Source organism: Pelophylax lessonae (assembly GCF_965119305.1).
Source record: "Pelophylax lessonae genome assembly, chromosome: 7".
In the NCBI taxonomy this organism is placed as follows: domain Eukaryota; kingdom Metazoa; phylum Chordata; class Amphibia; order Anura; family Ranidae; genus Pelophylax; species Pelophylax lessonae.
In genome coordinates this window covers 248,552,000-248,575,296 of record NC_138774.1, presented here as the reverse complement: position 1 = coordinate 248,575,296, position 23,297 = coordinate 248,552,000, and the positions used below count along the sequence as shown (strand labels likewise).

General features: G+C 41.1%; 1 protein-coding gene across 2 annotated transcripts in view; it reads right to left on the bottom strand.

Annotated features, from left to right (window-relative positions):
* The window catches only part of SCAI (suppressor of cancer cell invasion), a 630,428-nt gene that overhangs the window by 292,964 nt on the left and 314,167 nt on the right, over window positions 1–23,297 (bottom strand). For both annotated transcript variants that reach the window (XM_082262618.1, XM_082262619.1), the window contains exons 8-9: window positions 22,380–22,478; window positions 17,429–17,581 (exon numbers count right to left, since the gene is read on the bottom strand). In XM_082262618.1, coding sequence (XP_082118744.1) covers window positions 17,429–17,581; window positions 22,380–22,478 — 252 coding nt within the window. The remainder of the gene's footprint in view (window positions 1–17,428; window positions 17,582–22,379; window positions 22,479–23,297) is intronic.

Here is a 23,297-nt window from a genome sequence, read left to right as displayed (position 1 = left end):
TAGCTAACAATAGCAAAGTCGCTACGAACTGACACTTGGAACTGCTTTTTCATTTCATCGCTTTGCTTGAAAGTTATAATGAACAATCCCCAATATGAACTACTCTCTTAGAAAAGAGGACAGGACATTTTTCTTTTTCCTGAAACTTCCTTCCAGTTAGTTTTAAGGCTGGTCACCTAAATACTGGGAAGAAGGGGGGGGGGATATGTCAGGGTTATTTGGGGAGGTTACATTTAATAAGAAGAAAATGAAATGTTATATTTTGTTCTGTATAGAATTATGAAGCAATGACATCCATTTTTGTCAGGTTACCAAAAGGTTAAATATCCTTTAACAGAAAGGTGTCTATTCAACAGGTTTAACCCAGACATGCTGTGTTTACCTAAGGTAATAAATAAATAGTCTGTTGACTTTCTTTAGACAAAGACTAGCTGACAATATACCAAGGTAATCGTGTTTGTGTGGGATCATAAACCTTACTCAGTATTTTCTAAAAACCTTAGTCAGTATTTCTTATGCTTAAACCCATTTAAAAATAAAATTTACAGATATGTTATAATCTTATATGTAACATAATATTAACAATGAAATGTATATAACTAGCATACATAGATATGTAGAAAATTGTTATATATTATAATTGTTTCATATTTTGCTAAATTCTAACTTTACTGATTTTGATGACTCATCACTGCATGTTTAGTAAGGCTTCCGTAAATAAGCTCTTGTAAGTTGTAGAAAGCATCATAAAATTTTGTTTGACCTTGCTAGACTCTAGGAAGTCTGAATTGTAAGCTCTCTGTCAATATAAGGTGCGAAGTTTATTTGAAGATAAATAATGCTGCTATATTGCTACATACTGAACCTAAAGAGCAATGCAATACTGCCATCACTGGTCACTGAATGCTACTATGGTAATTGAAGTCTTGGGTTAAAAAGTAAAATCCAATATATATTACATAAGATATATTAAAAATATTAAGATGGTGTTACAAGATTAATTCTTTATTCAGATACCTGGTGGATATTAAATGGACATGTAATAGATGAGAGCATGGATACTTTTTATGTTATTTTATGATACTCTTAAATATGGAGATATCATCATTTAATTTTAATATACTGGTTGACCAAGAGGTGTCACCCTATGACATCACATTTTGCCCAATATACATCACACTTACAACATACACACTACTACAGCTATGCATAGACTCATCTACACAGACTCCATTTCGCTCCATCATGTATCTGAACCTTTGAGGGACGCCAAACGAAACTCCTCCCTAATTGGCCACCATCTTGGAAATGCAGCCATCTTAAAGACTCTGGTAACTACCATTCTACGCTAGCGGCCATTTTAAATATGGTAAATATGCCTTGCGGTTTATTTGATTATTATTCAATATTGTTTATGTACTTCCTTAAATGTTTTACATTTCATATTTAAGGGTAATAAGATTACAATCCCAGCCGTATAAACCATGGTAGATTTTTCTCTAAAAAGCTGATTGTTGTTTTTATACATTTTTATTAATATCAGATTAAGCGCATTATTTGCGATTTTAAGTCTTCCGTTTTGCATGGCTTATTCTCACTTCATCTGCAGTGGAGTGACTATCAGACTGTGCATTGCGCAGACAATTGTGGTCTGATTATATATAGAACATTAATTTAAGGTTTATACTTTACCTGGAGAAAAGGTAATCTTGTTTTATTTTCACTTTCATTATTGAGCTACCAATTCCATTGCATTTATTGTTTGAAGTTCATATTTTTGTAAAGTTATTTTTTTGTGTCATCTCAAGTTTGATCATTTATCGTGATAACACATCTCGTGAATAAATATTCTTATATATTCCATACTGTAGACTGTTTTCACTAAGATTGGTATATGCTTTTAAAAAGAAATTAATCAATAAAAAGAATTCGCTACATATTGATTTATGGACATAAGAGAAGATTCTCCTTCCTCATAGATCTTTGCTTATTATTAACCATAAATAGACACTGTTATATTCAGAGCAGTATAAACATTCTGACATAATGGAGGCACAGCGAGATATTATTAATTTATTATTAATTCTGACAGGAAGGTCCATCCACTGAGAGATACGTTGTTGGAGGAGATCAATGAGAGGGCAGAGATTATTGGACACATAGGAATGTAGCGGCAACTGGACAATAACCCTGAGGTAACGAAAGGAGCGGGACACCTGGAACCCGAGTAAATCACCAATTCAGCTGCAGGGTCCAAAGGGAAGATAGTGGATTTGGACCAATTGATGCGAAAGCGCGAAAAGTCCCCGAAGCTCTCCATCTCCATGAGAAAGGCCCGCAAATAGTCAGAGGGATCCGCCAGGTAGACAAGCGTATCGTCAACATAAAGGGATATCCGCTCTTAATAGAGCCGATAGCCAGACCCCTGATATCCAGAGCTGAGCGAATACCAACAGCCAGGGGGTTCAATGGCCAAGGCGAACAAAAGTGGGGATAAAGGACACCCCTGCCTCGTGCCCCTAGAGATAGAGAACTTTGGGGAGATCGTAGCATTCACCCTAACTCTAGCGACAGGATCGGTGTAGAGAAGTTTATTCCAGGCAATCATGCGGGGACCAAACCCGTATTTCTGTAAAACCTTAAATAAATAGGGCCACTCTACACTGTCAAATGCTTTACAGGTATCTAAAGAAACAATAACACGAGTCGAGGAATTAGGATGTGGGTACTGAAAGTTATGGAACAACCTGCGGATATTCATAAGGGTAGAATGGCCCGGGATAAAACCTCCCTGGTCATCCTGTACCAATGAAGGGATGATCTTATTCGAACGGTTGGCCAGCACTTTGGCAAGTATCTTCACATCTACATTAATCAATGAAATGGGTCTATAAGAATCGCAATGTAGGGGATCTTTACGGGGTTTAAGAAGGAGAATAATTAAAGCCTCTCGCATTGATGGGGGAAGCACCCCAGCCTCCAGAGCAGCTTCAAAGGTGTGCAGGAGATGGGGGCTAAGAAGGTGTTTAAACGAATTATGCCATTCAGGGGGGAACCCGTCAGATCCAGGGGTTTTGTGTTTGGGCATCTGTCCAGTTGTAAACTCTATCTCCTCTATCCTGATCGGGGCTTCGAGGTCCTCGGTATCTTGAGCCGTCAGGGAAGGGAGGTTAATGTCAGTGAGGTAGAGAGACAGGGAGGTATCATCATAGTGGGCAGTGGAGGTATAAAGGTGAGAGAAGAAGGAGACAAATGCATCCAGAATGGCCGAAGGAGCATCCACCACCTCTGTCGGGGAAACACAAATGCTCAGGACAGAAGTGGGAGAATACTCTGGACGAGCCAAATAGGCCAGCAGCCAGCCTGCCTTATTACCATGTTCAAACAGTTTTTGAGAAGTATACAGCATACGTTTCTGGGTAAGGTGCAGTAGGCGGAGTTCATAACTTCTGCGGGCTTGCAGCCATTGAGCATGTGTGTGTAGAGAAGGCTGAGCAGCATAAGCTCCCTCAGCCTCTACCAAGGCAGTCTCAAGCTCCTCAGTGCAAATTTTATTATTGTTACGGAGGATACCCATAATAGACATAAAGGTATCTCGGGCAGAGGGCTTAAACGCCTCCCACACCATCAGGGAGTCTGCAGTTAGCAGGTTTGTTTCCCAATACTCCGAGACCCCTTTAGTGCAAGCGCCCTGAACTGTAGGGTCAGACAGCCAATGAGCATTGAGACGTGGCAGGGTCAATCACTGCATTAAAGTCCCTCACATAGAGGACATGACCAAATGGAGAGTCCAGAATAAAGGAAGTAACTTTGTTAATAATTTCTGCTGAGAACGGAGGAGGGATATATAGGTTGATTAAATTAAGGACAATACGGCCAATCTGCAGGGACAACAGAACAAATCTGCCCTCCGGGTGTGTCCTTACGCAAAGCACCTCCGCTGGGAGGGACCTAGCAACAAGGACAGAGACCCCCCTAGAGTAGGAAGTATGAAAGGCATGGTAGGAACGGGCGATCCAAGCTCTTTTCAGGGCTAAATGTTTAGGGGCCATAAGATGGGTTTCTTGGAGACATATAATATGTGGTTTATATTGTTTGAGGAAGGAGAAAACCAGGGACCGCTTGTGAGGAGAGTTTAAACCCCTGACATTCCAAGAGATAACTTTCAAAGGAGTAGACATATTGACTTTAACTTTTGTATGAACAAAGATGTCTGACAGCTGCTAAGCCGCAGACACCACAGAGGGGGAGTAGAAGCAACTACACAATGGGGGCGATACAAGGGGAGCACCAGCAGCAAGCAAAAGGGAGTAAAAAAAAACCAAACAGGGTAGATCAAGATCAAAAACAAACCCAACCCCCCCCCCCCCCCACCCCGCTTTTCCATCCCAACCATAGAGAGCCTAGGATCCCAAATAAACAACCAGCAGTCAATATCCTTATGATGTGAACATCAACCCAGGAGAGGGGCAAAAAAAAAAAACTGGGGAGAGCAGGACAAGAAAAAAATCCTGCTACAAAAGGGGAAAAGGGGAAAAAATAAACACAGAAATCTCCAGCATTCCTCTGTAGGTAGAAAAGAAACAGTCATGCCAGCATTAAAAGTCAACAGGGGTATCCAGGAAACAGTGGGGGGCCACATAGCAGCAAGTAGGATGGAAGACACTGGTGTCCTGTCAGGAAGGTAGTGCCCAAACGCAGGAGGAGGACAAACAGGGCAAGGAGTACCTGCATTAAGGGTGGGCCTCCAGAAGGGCCCATTGAGGCACTTCATGAAACCGGGAAACAAGGTACACCTAGAGTCCAGAAATGCAGAAGGAAGAGATCACAATCAGCGATGCCTGGGTCGTTGAGAACCACCAAAGGTGTCAAACAGCCAGGTTGATGCTTCTCCAGGAGTATTGAAGAATATGGGTTTGTGAGCATGAATAACCTTAAGCTTGGCCGGAAACAGCATGGAGTAGGGGATCTCTTGCTCACGAAGTCTAGCCTTGACCGATGCAAATGAGGCCCTCTGCTTCTGGACATCCGCCGAAAAGTCAGGAAAGATCTGGATGGTCTGACCATTAAATTGTAGTTCACCTTCCATGCGGGCCGCCCTCAATATAGCCACCTTGTCTTGGAAGTTGAGGATGCAAGCAATAATGGAACGCGGGGGTGCCCCTGCTGGAGGAGGACGAGGAGGGGTACGGTGCGTCCGCTCAATAGCAAAGGAAGAAGGGAGGACTTCTGAGCCCAGAGTAGATTGCAACCAGGATGACAAAAAATTTTCAGGCATGGACCCTTCGGAGCGCTCAGGGAACCCCACAAAACGCGGGTTATTGCGGCGGGATCTGTTTTCCAAATCATGAATTTTGGCGCGCAGCGTCATGAGTTCACTGGAAGTTTCCCACACAGTAACTGACAGGGGATTGACAGTGTCCTCTATAGTGCTAAGACGTTCCTCAGTAGCCCCCACTCTCTCCCTCATATTCTGCATATCATGTTTCAGCAAGGAAAAGTCTATATGGATAGTTTCAATCCGGGCAGTGAGGGAGGCCTTGCAATCCTGAATGGCCGACATAATCTGCCCCAGGGTAGGCTCAGCAGCAGGCTCACCTTGCTCATCCAGCGGCGGTAAGGAATCATCCTCACAGGCAGGTGAAGGAGGATGAAGATCAGGGAGACCGCGGATTGTGGAGAAGAAATCTTCCTGTGAAGTTGCGGTAGGCAGAGGGGCCTTGCTAGCTGAGGAGGAGCGTAGGTCACCGGCGCCATTTTGGCTGAGGAACTGGTCCATAGTTCCGGCCAATGGCACGGCTTTTTGAGGGCCAATCTTGACCATATCAAGGTAGCAGGATGTTCCTGGGGTCTGGAGGAGTCGATCAGGGTAAGTGCGGGGGCAATCGGTGCAGAATAACATGTAGGATGGTAAGAGGTGGCGAGGAGCTCAGGTTTTAGTGTGCTGCTCGGTCTTCCATCAAGCCACGGCCCCCTTTGCTTTCCTATTTAACATGTTGTGGAAATTTTATTAATATTTGTGGACATTTCTTTAGGATGCATTTTTAGTTAAATTGCCATTATGTCTCCCAGTGTCAGTTTACTGCTAATCGCTTTGCACAGCGAATGTTGCTTTAACTGGCCTTGAGGAAAGACCTGCGATTGTGGAAACCTTCCATTAAATGGAGACTGTACGCTACTTGTAGCCTGATCATGCCGGTCCGGATCTATGGCAGTGCAAGAAGAACTCCACCGCACAAATGTATATCAGCCAGCCAGGGCCCCAGTATTCACTGACGGAGATATGTTTGTGATGTTAAAGTCTTATTGTTTTAATATCATCAGCCCTTTTACCAGGACTAATGGCTGGCATAATCACTATCAAATATGGTTTTTATGAACTATGTTATATACAGTGCCTTGCGAAAGTATTCGGCCCCCTTGAACTTTGTGACCTGTTGCCACATTTCAGGCTTCAAACATAAAGATATAAAACTGTAATTTTTTGTGAATCATCAACAAGTGGGACACAATCATGAAGTTGAACGAAATTTATTGGATATTTCAAACTTTTTTAACAAATAAAAAACTGAAAAATTGGGTGTGCAAAATCATTCAGCCCCCTTAAGTTAATACTTTGTAGAGCCACCTTTTGCTGCGATTACAGCTGTAAGTCGCTTGGGGTATGTCTCTATCAGTTTTGCACATCGAGAGACTAAAATGTTTGCCCATTCCTCCTTGCAAAACAGCTCGAGCTCAGTGAGGTTGGATGGAGAGTGTTTGTGAACAGCAGTTTTCAGTTCTTTCCACAGATTCTCGATTTGATTCAGGTCTGGACTTTGACTTGGCCATTCTAACACCTGGATATGTTTATTTGTGAACCATTCCATTGTAGATTTTGCTTTATGTTTTGGATCATTGTCTTGTTGTCCCAGTCCCAGTCTCAGGTCTTTTGCAGACTCCATCAGGTTTTCTTCCAGAAAGGGCCTGTATTTGGCTCCATCCATCTTCCCATCAATTTTAACCATCTTCCCTGTCCCTGCTGAAGAAAAGCAGGCCCAAACCATGATGCTGCCACCACCATGTTTGACAGTGGGGATGGTGTGTTCAGGGTGATGAGCTGTGTTGCTTTTACGCCAAACATAACGTTTTGCATTGTTGCCAAAAAGTTTGATTTTGGTTTCATCTGACCAGAGCACATTCTTCCACATGTTTGGTGTGTCTCCCAGCAGGGGTGTACCGTGGGGTTGGCCATATATATATATATATATATATATATATATATATATATATATATATATATATTAGTGCAGCATAGAGGATGGCATATCCTGTGTGTGTGTGTATATATATATATATATATATATATATATATATAGTGCAGTATAGAGGATGCCATATTCTGTGTGTATATATTTTATTTATATATATATATATATATATATATATATATATATATATATATATATATATATATATATATATATATATATATAGAGCATTATAGAGGAGCCCACATCCTGTGTGTATATATATATATATATATATATATATATATATATATATGCAAGATGTGGCCTCCTCTATAATGCACTATATATATATATATATATATAAAATATATACACACAGGATATGGCATCCTCTATACTGCACTCTATATAAATATATATGAAAAATGGATATAACCTGTGCCCTGACAAAAAATCCTCATCCCTAAATCAAAATGGAAGGAAAAGGTTCCAAATCAGTGGTCCTAGAACCCACTGAATCAAAGGAGGGGGGTGGGACTATAGTGGATCTATTGTCAGAAGTATATTGGTAAGCAAAAAAGAACAAGATATAAAATCCAGCAATATTTATTTGTTATTCATATAAAAACATCAACACATATAACATAGCAAGAAAAAATACAACAGTATTCAAATGTCGTGGTTGTAGTAATCAAATGGGTGATTGCTCTGTTCTATGCATTTCGCGGGAATACTCCAGCTTCATCAGGAACTATAGCATTTTTAATTCACCCTCTTATAGAGCCATGATTACATTCACGCCAGACTTTACAAACATTTTGGCTTGTCTATCATTAATTTGAACCTCAGATCGCGTCTCCCACCAGCATGCCACATAGCTCCAAGCCAAATGATCCCGATAAGGCCAGAGGGTCCCGCCAGGGAATGGCTGTAATGTATAGGTTGGACTAGTCTTCCGTAGGTGCCACCAAAGCGAGCAGTAGGTGGAGCTACAGGTTTTTAGAAGACCGAAACCGCGAGTTGGGAGAAGCCGCGGCTTCTCCCGACTACTAGTCCAACCTATACATTACAGCCATTCCCTGGTGGGACCCTCTGGCCCTATCGGGATCATTTGGCTTGGAGCTATGTGGCATGCTGGTGGGAGACGCGATCTGAGGTTCAAATTATTGATAGACAAGCCAAAATGTTTGTAAAGTCTGGCGTGAATGTAATCATGGCTCTATAAGAGGGTGAATTAAAAATGCTATAGTTCCTGATGAAGCTGGAGTATTCCCGCGAAATGCATAGAACAGAGCAATCACCCATTTGATTACTACAACCACGACATTTGAATACTGTTGTATTTTTTCTCGCTATGTTATATGTGTTGATGTTTTTATATGAATAACAAATAAATATTGCTGGATTTTATATCTTGTTCTTTTTTGCTTACCAATATACTTCTGACAATAGATCCACTATAGTCCCACCCCCCTCCTTTGATTCAGTGGGTTCTAGGACCACTGATTTAGAACCTTTTCCTTCTATATATATATACACATATATACAGTATATCGGTGCCACCTTATCAGGGCCCATCAGTGACGCCTCATTAGCGCACATTATTGAAGGAGAACAATTACCTGTTTGCAAAATTTTATAACAGACTAAAAAAACAGTGTTTTTTTTTTTTTTTACATTTTTTGGTCTTTTTTTGTTTGTTCAGCAAAAAAAAAAAAAAAAAAAACCCAGTAGTCATTAAATACCACCAAAAGAAAGCTCTATTTAGCCTGAATCTCATCTGACTACTATGCTTATATGCAATATCTGCTTCTGAGGCAAAACAATTGAAAAAGGACTGTATAACCTAAACATTATCTTTAATGGATACGCAGACGATTAAAAATGTAAAGAAATTGATGTAAAAAGACAAACAACAGAATATCTAACTCTTTAATGATTGGGGGGGGGGGGGGCGCCGATACAGCTTCTCGCCAAGGGCGCTGGAGACCCTAGGTACGCCTCTGTCTCCCAGATGGCTTGTGGCAAACTTTAAACAACACTTTTTTGGATATCTTTAAGAAATGGCTTTCTTCTTGCCACTCTTCCATAAAGGCCAGATTTGTGCAGTATACGACTGATTGTTGTCTTATGAACAGAGTCTCCCACCTCAGCTGTAGATCTCTGCAGTTCATCCAGAGTGATCATGGGCCTCTTGGCTGCATATCTGATCAGTCTTCTCCTTGTATGAGCTGAAAGTTTAGAGGGACGGCCAGGTCTTCGTAGATTTGCAGTGGTTTGATACTCCTTCCATTTCAATATTATCGCTTGCACAGTGCTCCTTTGGATGTTTAAAGCTTGGGAAATCTTTTTGTATCCAAATCCGGCTTTAAACTTCTCCACAACAGTATCTCGGACCTGCCTGGTGTGTTCCTTGTTCTTCATGATGCTCTCTGCGCTTTAAACGGACCTCTGAGACTATCACAGTGCAGGTGCATTTATACGGAGACTTGATTACACACAGGTGGATTCTATTTATCATCATTAGTCATTTAGGTCAACATTGGATCATTCAGAGATCCTCACTGAACTTCGGGAGAGAGTTTGCTGCCCTGAAAGTAAAGGGGCTGAATAATTTTGCACGCCAAAATTTTTCAGTTTTTTTATTCGCTAAAGTTTGAAATATCCAATAAATTTCGTTCCACTTCATGATTGTGTCCCACTTGTTGTTGATTCTTCACAAAAAATTACAGTTTTATATCTTTATGTCTGAAGCCTGAAATGTGGCAAAAGGTCGAAAAGTTCAAGGGGGCCAAATACTTTCGCAAGGCACTGTAGGATTCACTCTAACAGGTTATGATGAGAGTGCATGCTTGTGAATTAGAATGCCCGAGTCCATGAGAATCCATGTGGCAGCAATGTTGCTTTGTTTTGCTTTCACTTGGCAATTAGAGTCTCGTGCACACGGCCATGTTTCTCCATAAACATACACTCCCCTTTTCTATTGTACTTTTGAATGTATACATGTCTGTGATTGGTTGTGTTGACGCCACCACCCCTGTAAACCCCTTTTGTTCTCTGACTATAAAATAAACCAGGAGACAGAGAATCTTCAGTTGGCATCGATTTGACAAATAGTGCACCTGTTTCTTTCTTTGTCGCCGAGCGCTTGGATAACCTTAAACAAAAGAGCTGTACTACATTGTACTTTTCAGTACAAGGAATTATTGGCGCTTGGCGCGTATTAATATCCACAAGTGCGCTTTTCAGCGCAGCGAAGTCTTACGCGCACCAAGCAAATTTCTATGCTCCAAACCACAACAAACACATCAAAAATTGCAGCGCTCATAAAAACGTGAATCCCAAAGTAATAAAATTCATCCATCAAAGTGTCCAAAAAAATGTCCATAAAAATCATAAGGCAGGAATCCAAATGAGTACCTGATGTATAAATAGACACATCATGGTGCAGTATGTTTAAGAAATAATGCAGCACAAACAAGGGGAGGTGAACCCGTGATGGGGAACATAAACCTTATTGTGCTCAACTCCTTAACCCTGCATGCAGTGCAAACTCACCAGATGCTGGGGATAAAGGCACTTTGAATCTCCAATGTTATTATCACCCACGCTTGTGGTTGTTGGTGCCCCAGGTCAAGTATGGGATTTTATGGGCAGGAGTATAAGACAATAAGCAGAAATAGTATAATACACAAAATATTTATTGCATTGTAGCAATATATATACAACAATTAAATGGTGACTTTAATGGGTAAAGTCCCATTGTGCAGTGAAGAGGAAGAAATAAAGTGTGTTTGGCATGTGGTAATAAGTGACTTAGAAGTGGTTTGTAAGTGGTCTTGCTCTGCTGTTCATCATGTCAAAGACTGGGATGAGTGCAGAGAAGGTGCCAGATCGGTGATTTGGATCACCGATCTGGCACCTTCTCTGCACTCATCCCAGTCTTTGACATGATGAACAGCAGAGCAAGACCACTTACAAACCACTTCTAAGTCACTTATTACCACATGCCAAACACACTTTATTTCTTCCTCTTCACTGCACAATGGGACTTTACCCATTAAAGTCACCATTTAATTGTTGTATATATATTGCTACAATGCAATAAATATTTTGTGTATTATACTATTTCTGCTTATTGTCTTATACTCCTGCCCATAAAATCCCATACTTGACCTGGGGCACCAACAACCACAAACAATTTCGTCGGGATGGTGGCAGAAACGACTACAATCTTCCAATGTAAGATCCAACAAACTTATCTCTTCAATTATCACCCACGCTATCCACACAGAGAGGCAGGCATTGGTTAGAAAGATAATCCATCTCATTAACAAGGATCACTCCACACTCATTCCTCTCCAGATGTAGACAGATCAGTGCATGGTAAAGAAATTGATTTATTGTACAAATAGTTGATACATCAATAAAAGAATTGTAGCCACTCACATTCAAAAACGTCGCTCCAAGCAGCACAAGCAGCGACGTGACAGCCCGTGTGTGGCTCCGCCCAATGCGTTTTAAGTCAATGCTCTTCTTCTGGGGCCTCTAGTGGCTGTTTCAATTTGCTCCTTATTTATAAGTATACCAACGGCACGAGCGGAACGTCATATCCGCTCTTGGCGGCAATTTCTCATAGCTTGATACGTCACTTCCTGTTCTCAGCACCATTTTATCATAGAGCGTAACTATGTAAACAATTCAGGATGAACTACGTCAAATCCGGTTGTCAGCTGTTAATACTAATGTAGCATATACATTCAAATACAGCTATTCGAATCTATAGTTAAAATGCCAAGGACAAGAAGTCCGCATCACATACACTGATCTAAAATAAATAATACACCATTAAAAATATACAATACAAATATAAAAATGTAAGAGAAATAAATAAAATGAAAAATTGAAAGGTAAAAATTCAGCAATTATCTATAAAACTGTTTATATCCTACTACTGTTATGCCCAAAGGGGGAGTAAGATTTTAATTCATATAGCCAAAATATTTCTTGCTTTGAAATTTCCCTGATCTTATTATTCCCTCTCCAGTGGGGATCTCATTTGGTAATTGCTGTGAATTTTAAACTATGTGGATCACGATTATGATGTTCTCTAAAATGCAGACACACACTGTGCTTTAGATAACCTTTTTTGATTTTATATACATGGTCTCTCAAGCGATCTCTTAGCCTTCTTGATGTGCATCCCACATATTGTTTATGGCACCCACATTCAAGTAGATAAACTACATATCTTGTTTCGCATCTAATAAATGATTCTATATCATATATTCAACCTGTATTGTTGGATGAAAATTGTCTAACAGGACTCAACTTACAGATTACACAATTTTTACAGGGATAAAAACATTTTAGTTCCTTAAAGAAGGATAGTTTTTTGGGGGGTCTACAACATTGTGGGCCAATTTGTCCTTCAAGTTGGGAACTCTCCTGAAAATCATCTCCGGCCTATTCGGAAGCAATTTCCCCAGGACTGAGTCTGATTTCCAGATTGCCAATCCCGTTTTTAATAATCCTAATAATCCCTTTTACTTGGAAATGCTGTGTTGAATAGCTTGTAATAAATGGACATACCAATTTCTTTTTATTATTAACATCATCCTCTAGTTTTACTTCTAAAAGTTTGTCCCTTTCCATCATACTGTACCTACCTCCCTAATAGTTGTTTTCAAGCACTTCATTACTTCATTTTCCAAAAAGCAGCCTCTGAGGATATTGGCTTGTTCATAATAATCCAAACTTGTCGAACAATTCTGTTTTATCCTCAAACTGTCCTTTATGAATACTATTCAACCACATAGGATGATGGCAACTTGTTATAGGGATATAGCTATTCTTATCAGTTTTTTAAAATATGTCTTAGTGCACAACTGTCCGTCTTTTACTAAAATAATCAGATCCAGAAAGTTAATCTCATCCAAACTCCCTGAAAAAAATAGATGAATATTATGTTCATTTGTATTGAGAGAGTTCATAAATAGATCCAAAGAATCCCTATCCCCATTCCATACTAGTATGATATCATCAATGAACCGCTTGTAAAATACAAGCGGCTCCCATTGATGACCACAGATGATATCCTTCCTACCAGTATGCCATAAAAAGGTTGGCTAAACTGGGGGCAAATTTGGCCCCCATTGCCACACCCCTTTGTTGTAAATAGAAGATCTTGTTCTGGTTGGGGTAAATGCACCCTTAAGAGTAAATACAGTTGCAGGAGGGTTTGTTTCACATTAAGGGAACATTGGGGCACTGCCTGTAAGGTCTGCTCCCTTTGATTATCTATAAAAGGACTCAGATCCCTCTCTCATCCCTCGCCCGCTCATTAGGGAAACAAGGTTAAAAAAATTGGTTGCTAACATTGCATAACATCTAGAGATTGGTGTGGAGACGGTTTCTGCCATCAGATTGAACACTGGTGTAGGAGATTGTTGCCATTCTACTGCTGAACCCTGTGCTGCCACAGCATGCTTAAGTTGGATATAATAGAAGTAGATAGATTTAGGTAGGCAAAACTTCATACTTAATTCCTCAAAAGAGCATAGGAATCGGTTCTTAAAGATATAGTGAAGGAGAGTTATACCGCATCTACACCACCTTGGGGTTTGTTGTAATTTGGCAAACCCAGGGTAGTGAGTGTTATGCCATATGGGACTGAAATGGGTAAAACCAGTGACCTGCTGGAGCTGCTAAGCCTTATTACAAACTTTTTGGAGGACGGTGTAAGTGGGTAGAAGTCGGTTAGATTAGGCAAAAGTTTTAGTCTCCAAATCAGCAGGTAGGTTGGACATCTCCAAGGTATGTAACAAAATATATAAAGAGGGGTCTAGATTAGGCTGGTTAAGACCCGTTTTGGTGAATACTAAGCCCTTAAATACGTGTTGCAATTGTGCTGCCAAGTAATACAGCCGGGGATTGGACATGGCTAGACCACCAACATCCCTAAGTCATTGTAAGTACTACAATCTCAGTGTAGAGGTCTTATTATGCCAGAGAAAATGCCTAAAAATGGAATTCTCCTCTTGAAAAATGCTTATGGGGAGAACTATTGGCGTATTATGTAGGAAATATAATAACTGGGGTATAAAGATCATTTTAGGAGGTTCATTTTACCCACCAGTGATAGTCAAAGCTTTTTCCAGATTCTTATTTTGCCCCTAAAGCAACACAGCAAAGGTGCTATATTCAAGTGACAAAAGTCTCTCAGTTGAGGAGTGATCTGTTATCCCAGGTATTTAAAAGGCAGATGTGACAGGCCCTGGGCACAGGAGAGTGATGGCTCTCAAAGGGTTATCATCTAGGGGCATCAACGTTGATTTTCCCCAATTTATGAGACGACCAGAGAACTCCCTGTATCTGGTAATAGAACTCATTGCTGCCTCAAGAGATCATTGGGTATCCCTCAATAGTAACAGTATCGCCAGTGTAAAGCATGACTTTCTCCTGCAACTCACCACATTGAAATCCTACTGTTGCAGGGTTTCGTCTGATGGGTGCAGCCAGGGGTTCAATCGCCAGGGCGAACAAAAGTTGCGACAGGGGACACCCTTGGCGAGTGCCCCTGCCCAGATGGAATGTAGGAGAGATCCTTCCAGCTTCCCTAATAGCCGCCACCAGATGACTGTACAATAATTTGGCCTATGACGTAAAGACAGGACGAAAGCCAAATTTAGATAGGACAGCCCAAAGAAAAGGCCATTCCACACTATCAACAGATGCTTTACAAGCCAGTAAAAGCTTGTAAACAACAAACCGAAACCAGAAGTGACACATTCCTTGTTGCTTCCCATTTCTGCTTTCACAGTGGTGAGGCGAGTATGGATGTACTTTCCCTTCCATTTTGAGGAGCTGATAGGCTGCAGCGGTCCTGGGAACGGTGATGGCCGAAGGTAGGTGAGGGCCCCTTTTCTGCCCTGTAGAAGGTGGCTGTAGGACTGCTTGGATCACTTCTACATGAAAGACTATCATTGGCCGCAAATTTTGATATTAGGATCATGGCTGTAGGTGCAGCCCTGCTCCTGATATAAACACTTTAACCCGAGGACATACTGGTATGTGCTAAGGGTGTGAAGTGGTTAAGGAGCCGTATACACTCTGTTTGGCCAAGGCTAGTTCTCATCCTGTAGAAGCGAGTGAACGGAAAAGGACCTACTAGGTTTCTTAGATTTGAGAAGCAAGTTGTGATGGTTCTAACTTCAAACAGGTATGTACTGTATCCACCAAAACCTTAATGGTTTCCTTTAGCTTAGGAGATGTGACGGTACTCACCGTCACTGGGAGTGAAAGACAGATACTTAATGGACACTGGGAGTATGGCTTGGATAACTTCAAATGGGAGAGTAATATTTATCAACAATATCTTTCAAGAAATATGAAGATCTAATCCCGCTTTACACTGTGAGACCTAAAGCCTGTTGCCATGAAGTCTGTGACTCCTAAATAATCAAAGCAATGCTTTAGATGTGTAGTCCATGTACTTCAATGTAGGTGATGGACAGAGTGTCACTGGCAGGCTCTCAGTATTGTCTATCTATTGAGGTGTGATGTGGATTGTGTTAAGTCTGTCTGTTCCATTGTTAAATGTTAATGACCTCAGATTGTTTCTGTCCAGATGGCTAGATAATTAGTTCAGGTTAATTCTATTTCCGTATACAATTTCATCTGCATAGGATAATGTAATCAGGCAACCCCTCACCTGTGAGTGGTAATCTGATCGGGGGGGGGGGGGGTCCATGCTGTATATAAATACTGTTCAATAAAGAGAAGATTCCAGTACAAGCTAAGTTGTCGGCTAGCTTTGTATGTAGGGCGGCTGGGAAAATCTGGTATATAAGTTCACGACTGGGAGGAAGCCGTATACTGACGGAAATCCACAAGTACAGTGTGGGTTGAGGTTCCGTTACAGGAGAGATCAAGGAAGACTATCCATCGTCTCTGGAAGTTTTTCAAACTCCAAGGATTTACCCAACACTTCCTCCCCCTCCTCATCGGGAAGGCAACGCTGCTGCAATGGACAAGCCAGCAAATGGCTTAGCAGGGGATGCGGACTGGCAATGCTTACACCTTGCACATTCTGCAGTCTCTAGGAGAACAGAGGCTTTTGTCATCAAGTCCACCACAAAGACTAAAAAATTCTCTCTAGGAGGCATTAGGAGTACCTGAGGAGATAAGCAGAGACACTGAGAAGTGGAGAGGTCCAAAGACCCAGGTGCAGAGTTTTGAGAAGAACCCTGAATAAACTTATCTTAGTCCTGTGTGTACTGACCTTCCCCCTCGTTCTATGTCCCTTCTGTCTAACATCCACTGAAGGTGAATGAAGGTGAGGGGATTCGCTGTGGGATACTCACAACCTTTATCAGTGCAGAGGTGCCGCAGAGCAGAAGGGGTACAGCTGTCCTATGTCTCACAAAAAAGGCTGCTGGATAACCTGGTGAAGGCTGATGCACAGACCTGAGCCACAACAGGAGTACAGTAGCAGCTGAAGCGGTTTCATGCCTGCCTGTGGTGCGAAAGATGATGCCCAGAGCCAGGGGGTGGCCGTGTATCTCCTACAGAAGGCTGGACTATGCACACAGAAATGGCCATAGGCCAGTCCTGTGTCTTCTGTGTAGTATTAGCCCAATGGTTGTGGGGGTGACTTATCGGAATCTGGAAGCCTAGATCCCGCACCCCCCATGTGAATAAATATGGGGTACATAGTACCCCTACTCATTCACCGAAAAAGTGTAAAAAGTAAATAAAAAAAAAAAGACAGTTTTTGACAATGCCTTAATTAAAAACCAAAAAAACCCCAAAAAAATAAATGTCCCCCGAAGTAGATCCAACGTTAATCATGATGCCTTCTGCTACTGCCGACCCAAAAAAAACAAAAAAAAACAAACAGTTCTGCATCAGACAAAGGCTCCTGTTGTCCGACAGTTCATACATAACTAAGGGGCGGGGCGACACTGTCATTAGGTGACCCCACTGATTGTGACATCATCACCCGGGGTATGCTAGGTGACATCCCTGGGTTGCCCCTCCCCCCACCACTTAGCCAATGTGCTGCACTCTTTAGCATACTATCAAATATCAAAATAGTATATCAAAAGAGCCCTAAAATGGGTACCTATGAGAAGAACAACAGCATTCAAGTTTCTCAAGCCTACATTTCAATGAATGTCCAAAAAAATCCTCACCTGATTATTGCAGTTGCCAATAATAAGCGCATCAGCCAGCATCAACTGTCCCACTACCATACCCTGTTCCAACACGGGTCCTGTACCATCCACCAGCCGATTGGAAATTATTACAATTGTATTGTCATCATTTAAAATCATCACAGGGTCTGCCTGCCAGGGAAAGAAAAGTTATATACTTTAAGAACAGAAGTGAACAGAACAGATCAGTGAACAGAAAATTACACATTTGAGGATCACCCTAAATCAGGTGTCGGCAACCGGTAGATCGCAATCTACTAGTCGACGATCTGGTGACTGGTAGATTGTGCCTTTGGCTTGCCAACCCGCTGTCCCAACAGCGTCAAACACAGTGGGACTACTTCTGTCATTTTCACCTAAGCAGGCCGCGGAGGGAGAAGGAGTCACAGACTGAGCAAGAAAGAGAGAGAGTGGAAATCTACATAAGAATGGAGAAAATTCTGCTTTCACAATCTGGAAAAAAAATTAAATCTTTTGAATCAAGGAAGACACTAACAGAGGGTCTAGTCTGGTGTAAATAGCTGCTGCATGCTTAAAGGAAGTACATGGGTCTTCAACCTTAAGCATCCAAATAATCACCTGGATAAATGGTGGAACAAATTCAATAACTGTTGTAGGTGGAGGCTCCCCTATGAATTCCACTGTGAACCAGAGGTCAACTATAAGCTCTTCATCTGCACTCTTGATGTAACAGAAGGGTACAATACAGGAGAAAGACCCATGGCATTAGGTTGAAAGGCTGTATAGGTACTCACTAAGGCAATTGGTAGGTAGTTGTTGCTTTCAGCGGTGAACCACAGAAAAACTGGTGAAGCAGGGGGAAGAGATCGATGTGTGAAACTCAATACAGCCACTGTGCATGACAATAAAGCAAGGCCCCACTTCCTATAAGCATGCACTAGGAAGCCCACCTACTTCTTCTAAGCCTGCACTAGGAAGTGTACTCAGTTTCTGTAAGCATCTTCCCCAGAAAGTGGCACAGGAGGAGGTTCCTACAGCAAACAGTACAGCCAACACATAAGTTGGTGGTGGAAACAGCACAAAAGAAATTTGTAAAATAGTCTGTAACAACTGTCATAACAGTGCTATTAGCCCCTAGGGACACAGCAGACATCTTCATAAAAAGCCTACTCACCAATTTGGCAAGTCTTACATAACAACCTGTAATCTGGGACTTTGAATGTAATCTATGATCTGGTACTGGACGTGTGGCTGCTCCACTAAATATCCAGATCTGATGTCTAAAATGCAATTGCACAAAAGAGACACTGCTGTATGTGGAGCACAGTACCTGGTGATTGCTATTGCATTATCTAGTTAATCTTGATATGTCAGGATAAGGAGGAGCAGGGCAGTTGCAGTAACATTTTTAATCTGAAGGTACAATATCTTCAACCTGAAGGTATTGATCTAGTAGAACAAGAGAAAGAAATCCCACCTCCTCAGAACTCTTAAGTTGCTACCCCCTGAGCTTGTGCTGTACTTACAGTGGTATCCTTTTCATTTTCTAATGTGAAAATTCCTTGTGGCACCAGTTTTTCCCAAATTTGTAAGATTGAGTCCTGTGTACCCCAACAAAAGCTGAGAGAAAGGAACATTTAGTAGTTTCCCTATTTAAAAAAAAAAACAATTCAAGTTTTGTTTTATTTCCCAGCAAACTACTCTGTTCTCAGTAGCTCATCTCTAGGATCTGGGAGCCTACATGTATATTCAATGCCCTTCTAGCCCCCTCTTCTCTAGCAAGCAAGTGCTCAAAGAGGTGATATAGTACTCAAAACAACAAGGGCTGGAGAAATCACATTCATGTTATTACATAATTGTTAAAGATGAACTTCAGGTTAAAGTTCCCACTGACACCTTTGATCCTTTTAGCTATCTGTAAGGGGGTAATACTTTCCAATGTCCACAAGTATAAGGAGCATTCTTCCCACTGACCATCATACTAATGTAGTTGTAGATATAGTCAGTCATTCTACCAGTGGTTCTCTGAGACCGGAATGTTATTTCGAGGGTTACATAGTAGTTGAGGTTGAAGACAATAGTCCATCCAGTTCAACCTGTGTAGGTGTGTGTGGACGTATTCATTTCCCATACCCCTGAATGTTTTGATCTTGGAGCTCTATGTCCAAGAGTTTTTGAAAAAGGTTAAAAAGGTTAAAAAGGTTGAGAAAGACTGCTCTACAATAGGTCTCAATTAAAAGCACTAAATGTCACTTTTGTCTGATGCTTTATTCCTCTATCAGCATGAATAACTTCTAACAAGTTTTTCAGACACTTATGCCCCGTACACACGTACCGATTGTCGGCCGTAAATATTCGTCCGACGACCGATCGGCCGATTGTAGGCTTGTTAGTATGATGCTTCCGACAGCCGACAGCGCATTTTCGGCCGAACAGAATCTGTCGTGCAAGCATTAAAATTTTTGTTGGCCAACACCAGAACGGCCGATTGTTCGCCAGTCAGTACAGATTTCGGCCGACAGACAGCAGATTAGCAAGACTGGGCATGCTCAGAAAAGAAAAAAGACAAGGAAAGTTAACCATCACATGACATCACTTCTGCAGTCGGCTGTTGTTGGCCGACAAAATTCTTGTGCAGTCTTTTGCAGTTTTCAACAGACACGACAGCCCTGAACAAAAGACGGCCGATCGTTCGGTCGACGATCGGTACGTGTGTACGAGGCTTTAGAGAAAAAAGGTGACAGGGGAGGGACTGCCAGAAAATTGATTGCCTCAGCTCTATTCCTGTGTGCTGTGTGGAGGGGTGTGCCCCTTCCCTCCACTCAGCTCTGAGTTCACCTCACTTACAAAATCTCCAAAAGGCATCAAATTACAGATTAGACATTCTTATAATATGTCAACAAAAGTTAGATTTTATTTCCATCATTGACACTTTCAAAACTACAGAAAACAAAAAAATGGCGTCTGCAAAAGTTTGGGCACCCTGCAGAATTTATAGCATGCACTGCCCCCTTTGCAAGGCTGAGACCTGCCAGTGTCATGGATTGTTCTCAATCATCGTCTGGGAAGACCAGGTGATGTCAATCTCAAAGGTTTTAAATGCCCAGACTCATCTGACCTTGCCCCAACAATCAGCACCATGGGATCTTCTAAGCAGTTGTCTAGAAAACTGAAACCGAAAATAGTTGACGCTCACAAAGCTGGAGAAGGCTATAAGAAGATAGCAAAGCGTTTTCAGATGTCAATATCCTCTGTTCGGAATGTAATTAAAGAAATGGCAGTCATCAGGAACAGTGGAAGTTAAAGCAAGATCTGGAAGACCAAGAAAAATATCAGACAGAACAGCTCGCAGGATTGTGAGAAAAACAATTCAAAACCCACGTTTGACTGCACGTTCCCTCCAGAAAGATCTGGCAGACACTGGAGTTGTGGTACATTATTCCACTATAAAGAGATACTTGTACAAATATGGTTTTCATGGAAGAGTCATCAGAAGAAAACCTTTTCTACGTCCTCACCACAAAAATCAGCGTTTGAACTTTGCAAATGAACATATAGACAAGCTTGATGCAGTTTGAGTTTGGAAACAAGTTCTGTGGACTGATGAGGTTAAAATTGAACTTTTTGACCGGAATGAGCAAAGGTATGTTTGGAGAAGAAGGGGCACAGAATTTAATGAAAAGAACCTCTGTCTAACTGTTAAGCATGGGGGTGGATCAATCATGCTTTGGGGTTGTATTGCAGCCAGTGGCACAGGGAACATCTCACGAGTAGAAGGAAAAATGGATTCAATAAAATTTCAGCAAATTTTGGATGGTAACTTGATGCCATCTGTGAAAAAGCTAAAGTTAAAGAGAGGATGGCTTCTACAAATGGAGAATGATCCTAAACACACCTCGAAATCCACGGGGGATTACATCAAGAGGCGTATACTGAAGGTTTTGCCATGGCCTTCACAATCTCCTGACCTCAACATAATTGAAAATCTATGGATAGACCTTAAAAGAGCAGTGCGTGTCAAACAGCCCATAAATCTCAAAGAACTGGAAGACTTTTGTAAGGAAGAATGGGCAAAGATACCTCAAACAAGAATTGAAAGACTCTTGCCTGGCTACAAAAAGCGTTTACAAGCTGTGATACTTGCCAAAGGGGGCAGTACAAGATATTAACTCTGCAGGGTTCCCAAACTTTTGCAGACGCCATTTTTTTGTTTTCTGTTATTTTGAAAGTGTAAATGATGGAAATAAAATATAACTTTTGTTGACATGTCTAATCTGTAATTTGATTCCTTTTGGAGATTTTTCCATCTTTCCTTGGCTTCTTTATGCACATTAATACAAATTTTAACCTGGGGTCCCAAACTTTCGATCCCCACTGTATATCCTTTTTGCTATTGGAGAGTTCGACTTTAATGCTCCTGAACACAATTACTCTCCAACCATCCGTTGTGCTTTAGAAATAAAGTTTGTTCACATTTTCAAGATCACTTTAAGCTCTTAAAAATCAGCCAAAGCATTTTTAATTTTTTAATTAAAAATGCTTTGGCTGATTTTCAAGAACTTAAAGTGATCTTGAACATGTGAACAAACCTTATTTCTAGAGCACAACAGACCTTTTGGTTCCATTAAACACCTCTGAATCATATATAAACACCACAACTATTAAGGCAAATTACTAAGTGCTTTTACAATGGAACCCACCAGAATAGCCTAACACATCCCAGTTGCTTCCACTAATTGCTTTAGAGGAAAGGGGCAGGATGACACAGAATATCATATATGGTGGACATGTCCAAAGGTTAAAAGGTTTTTGTATTCAATGTGCTGCATTATAAAAAAAAAAAATTCCAAGGCAGCTGAAACCTCAGTAATACCATGCCACTATTTTTGAATGTATCTACAGTATAAAAACAAAGCCAAAGAGGGATATAGAATCTAGTTACAAAAATAAATGAACCAGCATACAGAACCTCAATAAAAGCAGCAACCTCCTGGAGAACCAGATTCCATTCCAACTGATCTTCTGTATTGAAACGGTGTGTATAATCTTCAATTTCATCAGAAAGTTCCTATGGTAGCAAAAAAAGCATAACTGGTTTAATAGTTGTCTTTAGTCTCCGTATTTTGAGGTAAAATAAAAAATACTTGTCTGATATCAGCAATAGAAAATGTCTGTTTATTCCAAATAAAACCTTAATCTTAGATGTTGACAAACTGAAGCAGCTACCAGCTTGGTCCATCTGACAGATTTTACTGTAAAAATTCCAGTGGTAGCTTGTATAGTTTTTAGAGAAAAGAGACTCCCTGTAATGGGTGCACCAAACGCAAAAATATTTCATACTGTATATTGCATGTGACCATTTCTTGTATGTGGTGACTTTAATAGTTTTCTTTTCCCCCTTTATTTTCACCTAATGACCCTGCCAGCAACGCTTATTCGCCTAAGGTGACAACACTCACCACTCCTGATGTGGATTACAAATATCTTCCCCCTTTCATCCCCTCCATTACATAGAGCAAGGGTTTTCAAACTACGGCCCTCCAGCTGTTGCGGAACTACACATCCACATACCATGAGGCATTGTAAAACTCTGACATTCACAGACATGACTAGGAATTATGGGAATTGTGGTTCCTGAACAACTGGAGAGCCATACTTTGAAGACCCCTGATATAGAGGGTAGATGTTTTGTAGTTGACAGAAAATATCTGGAAAGGCTGATATTTAAAATTTCAGTTCACTGCACAGGAAGTTGCAAGAACACTACATTTTCTGGAAGTGTCAACAGATATATAAACTCAATTTACCCTGAAAAAACAAAATGCGTGCAGCCACCACATCTAGGGACTGGTAAGCTGCAATACATTACCATTTTTGTTTTTGGGTT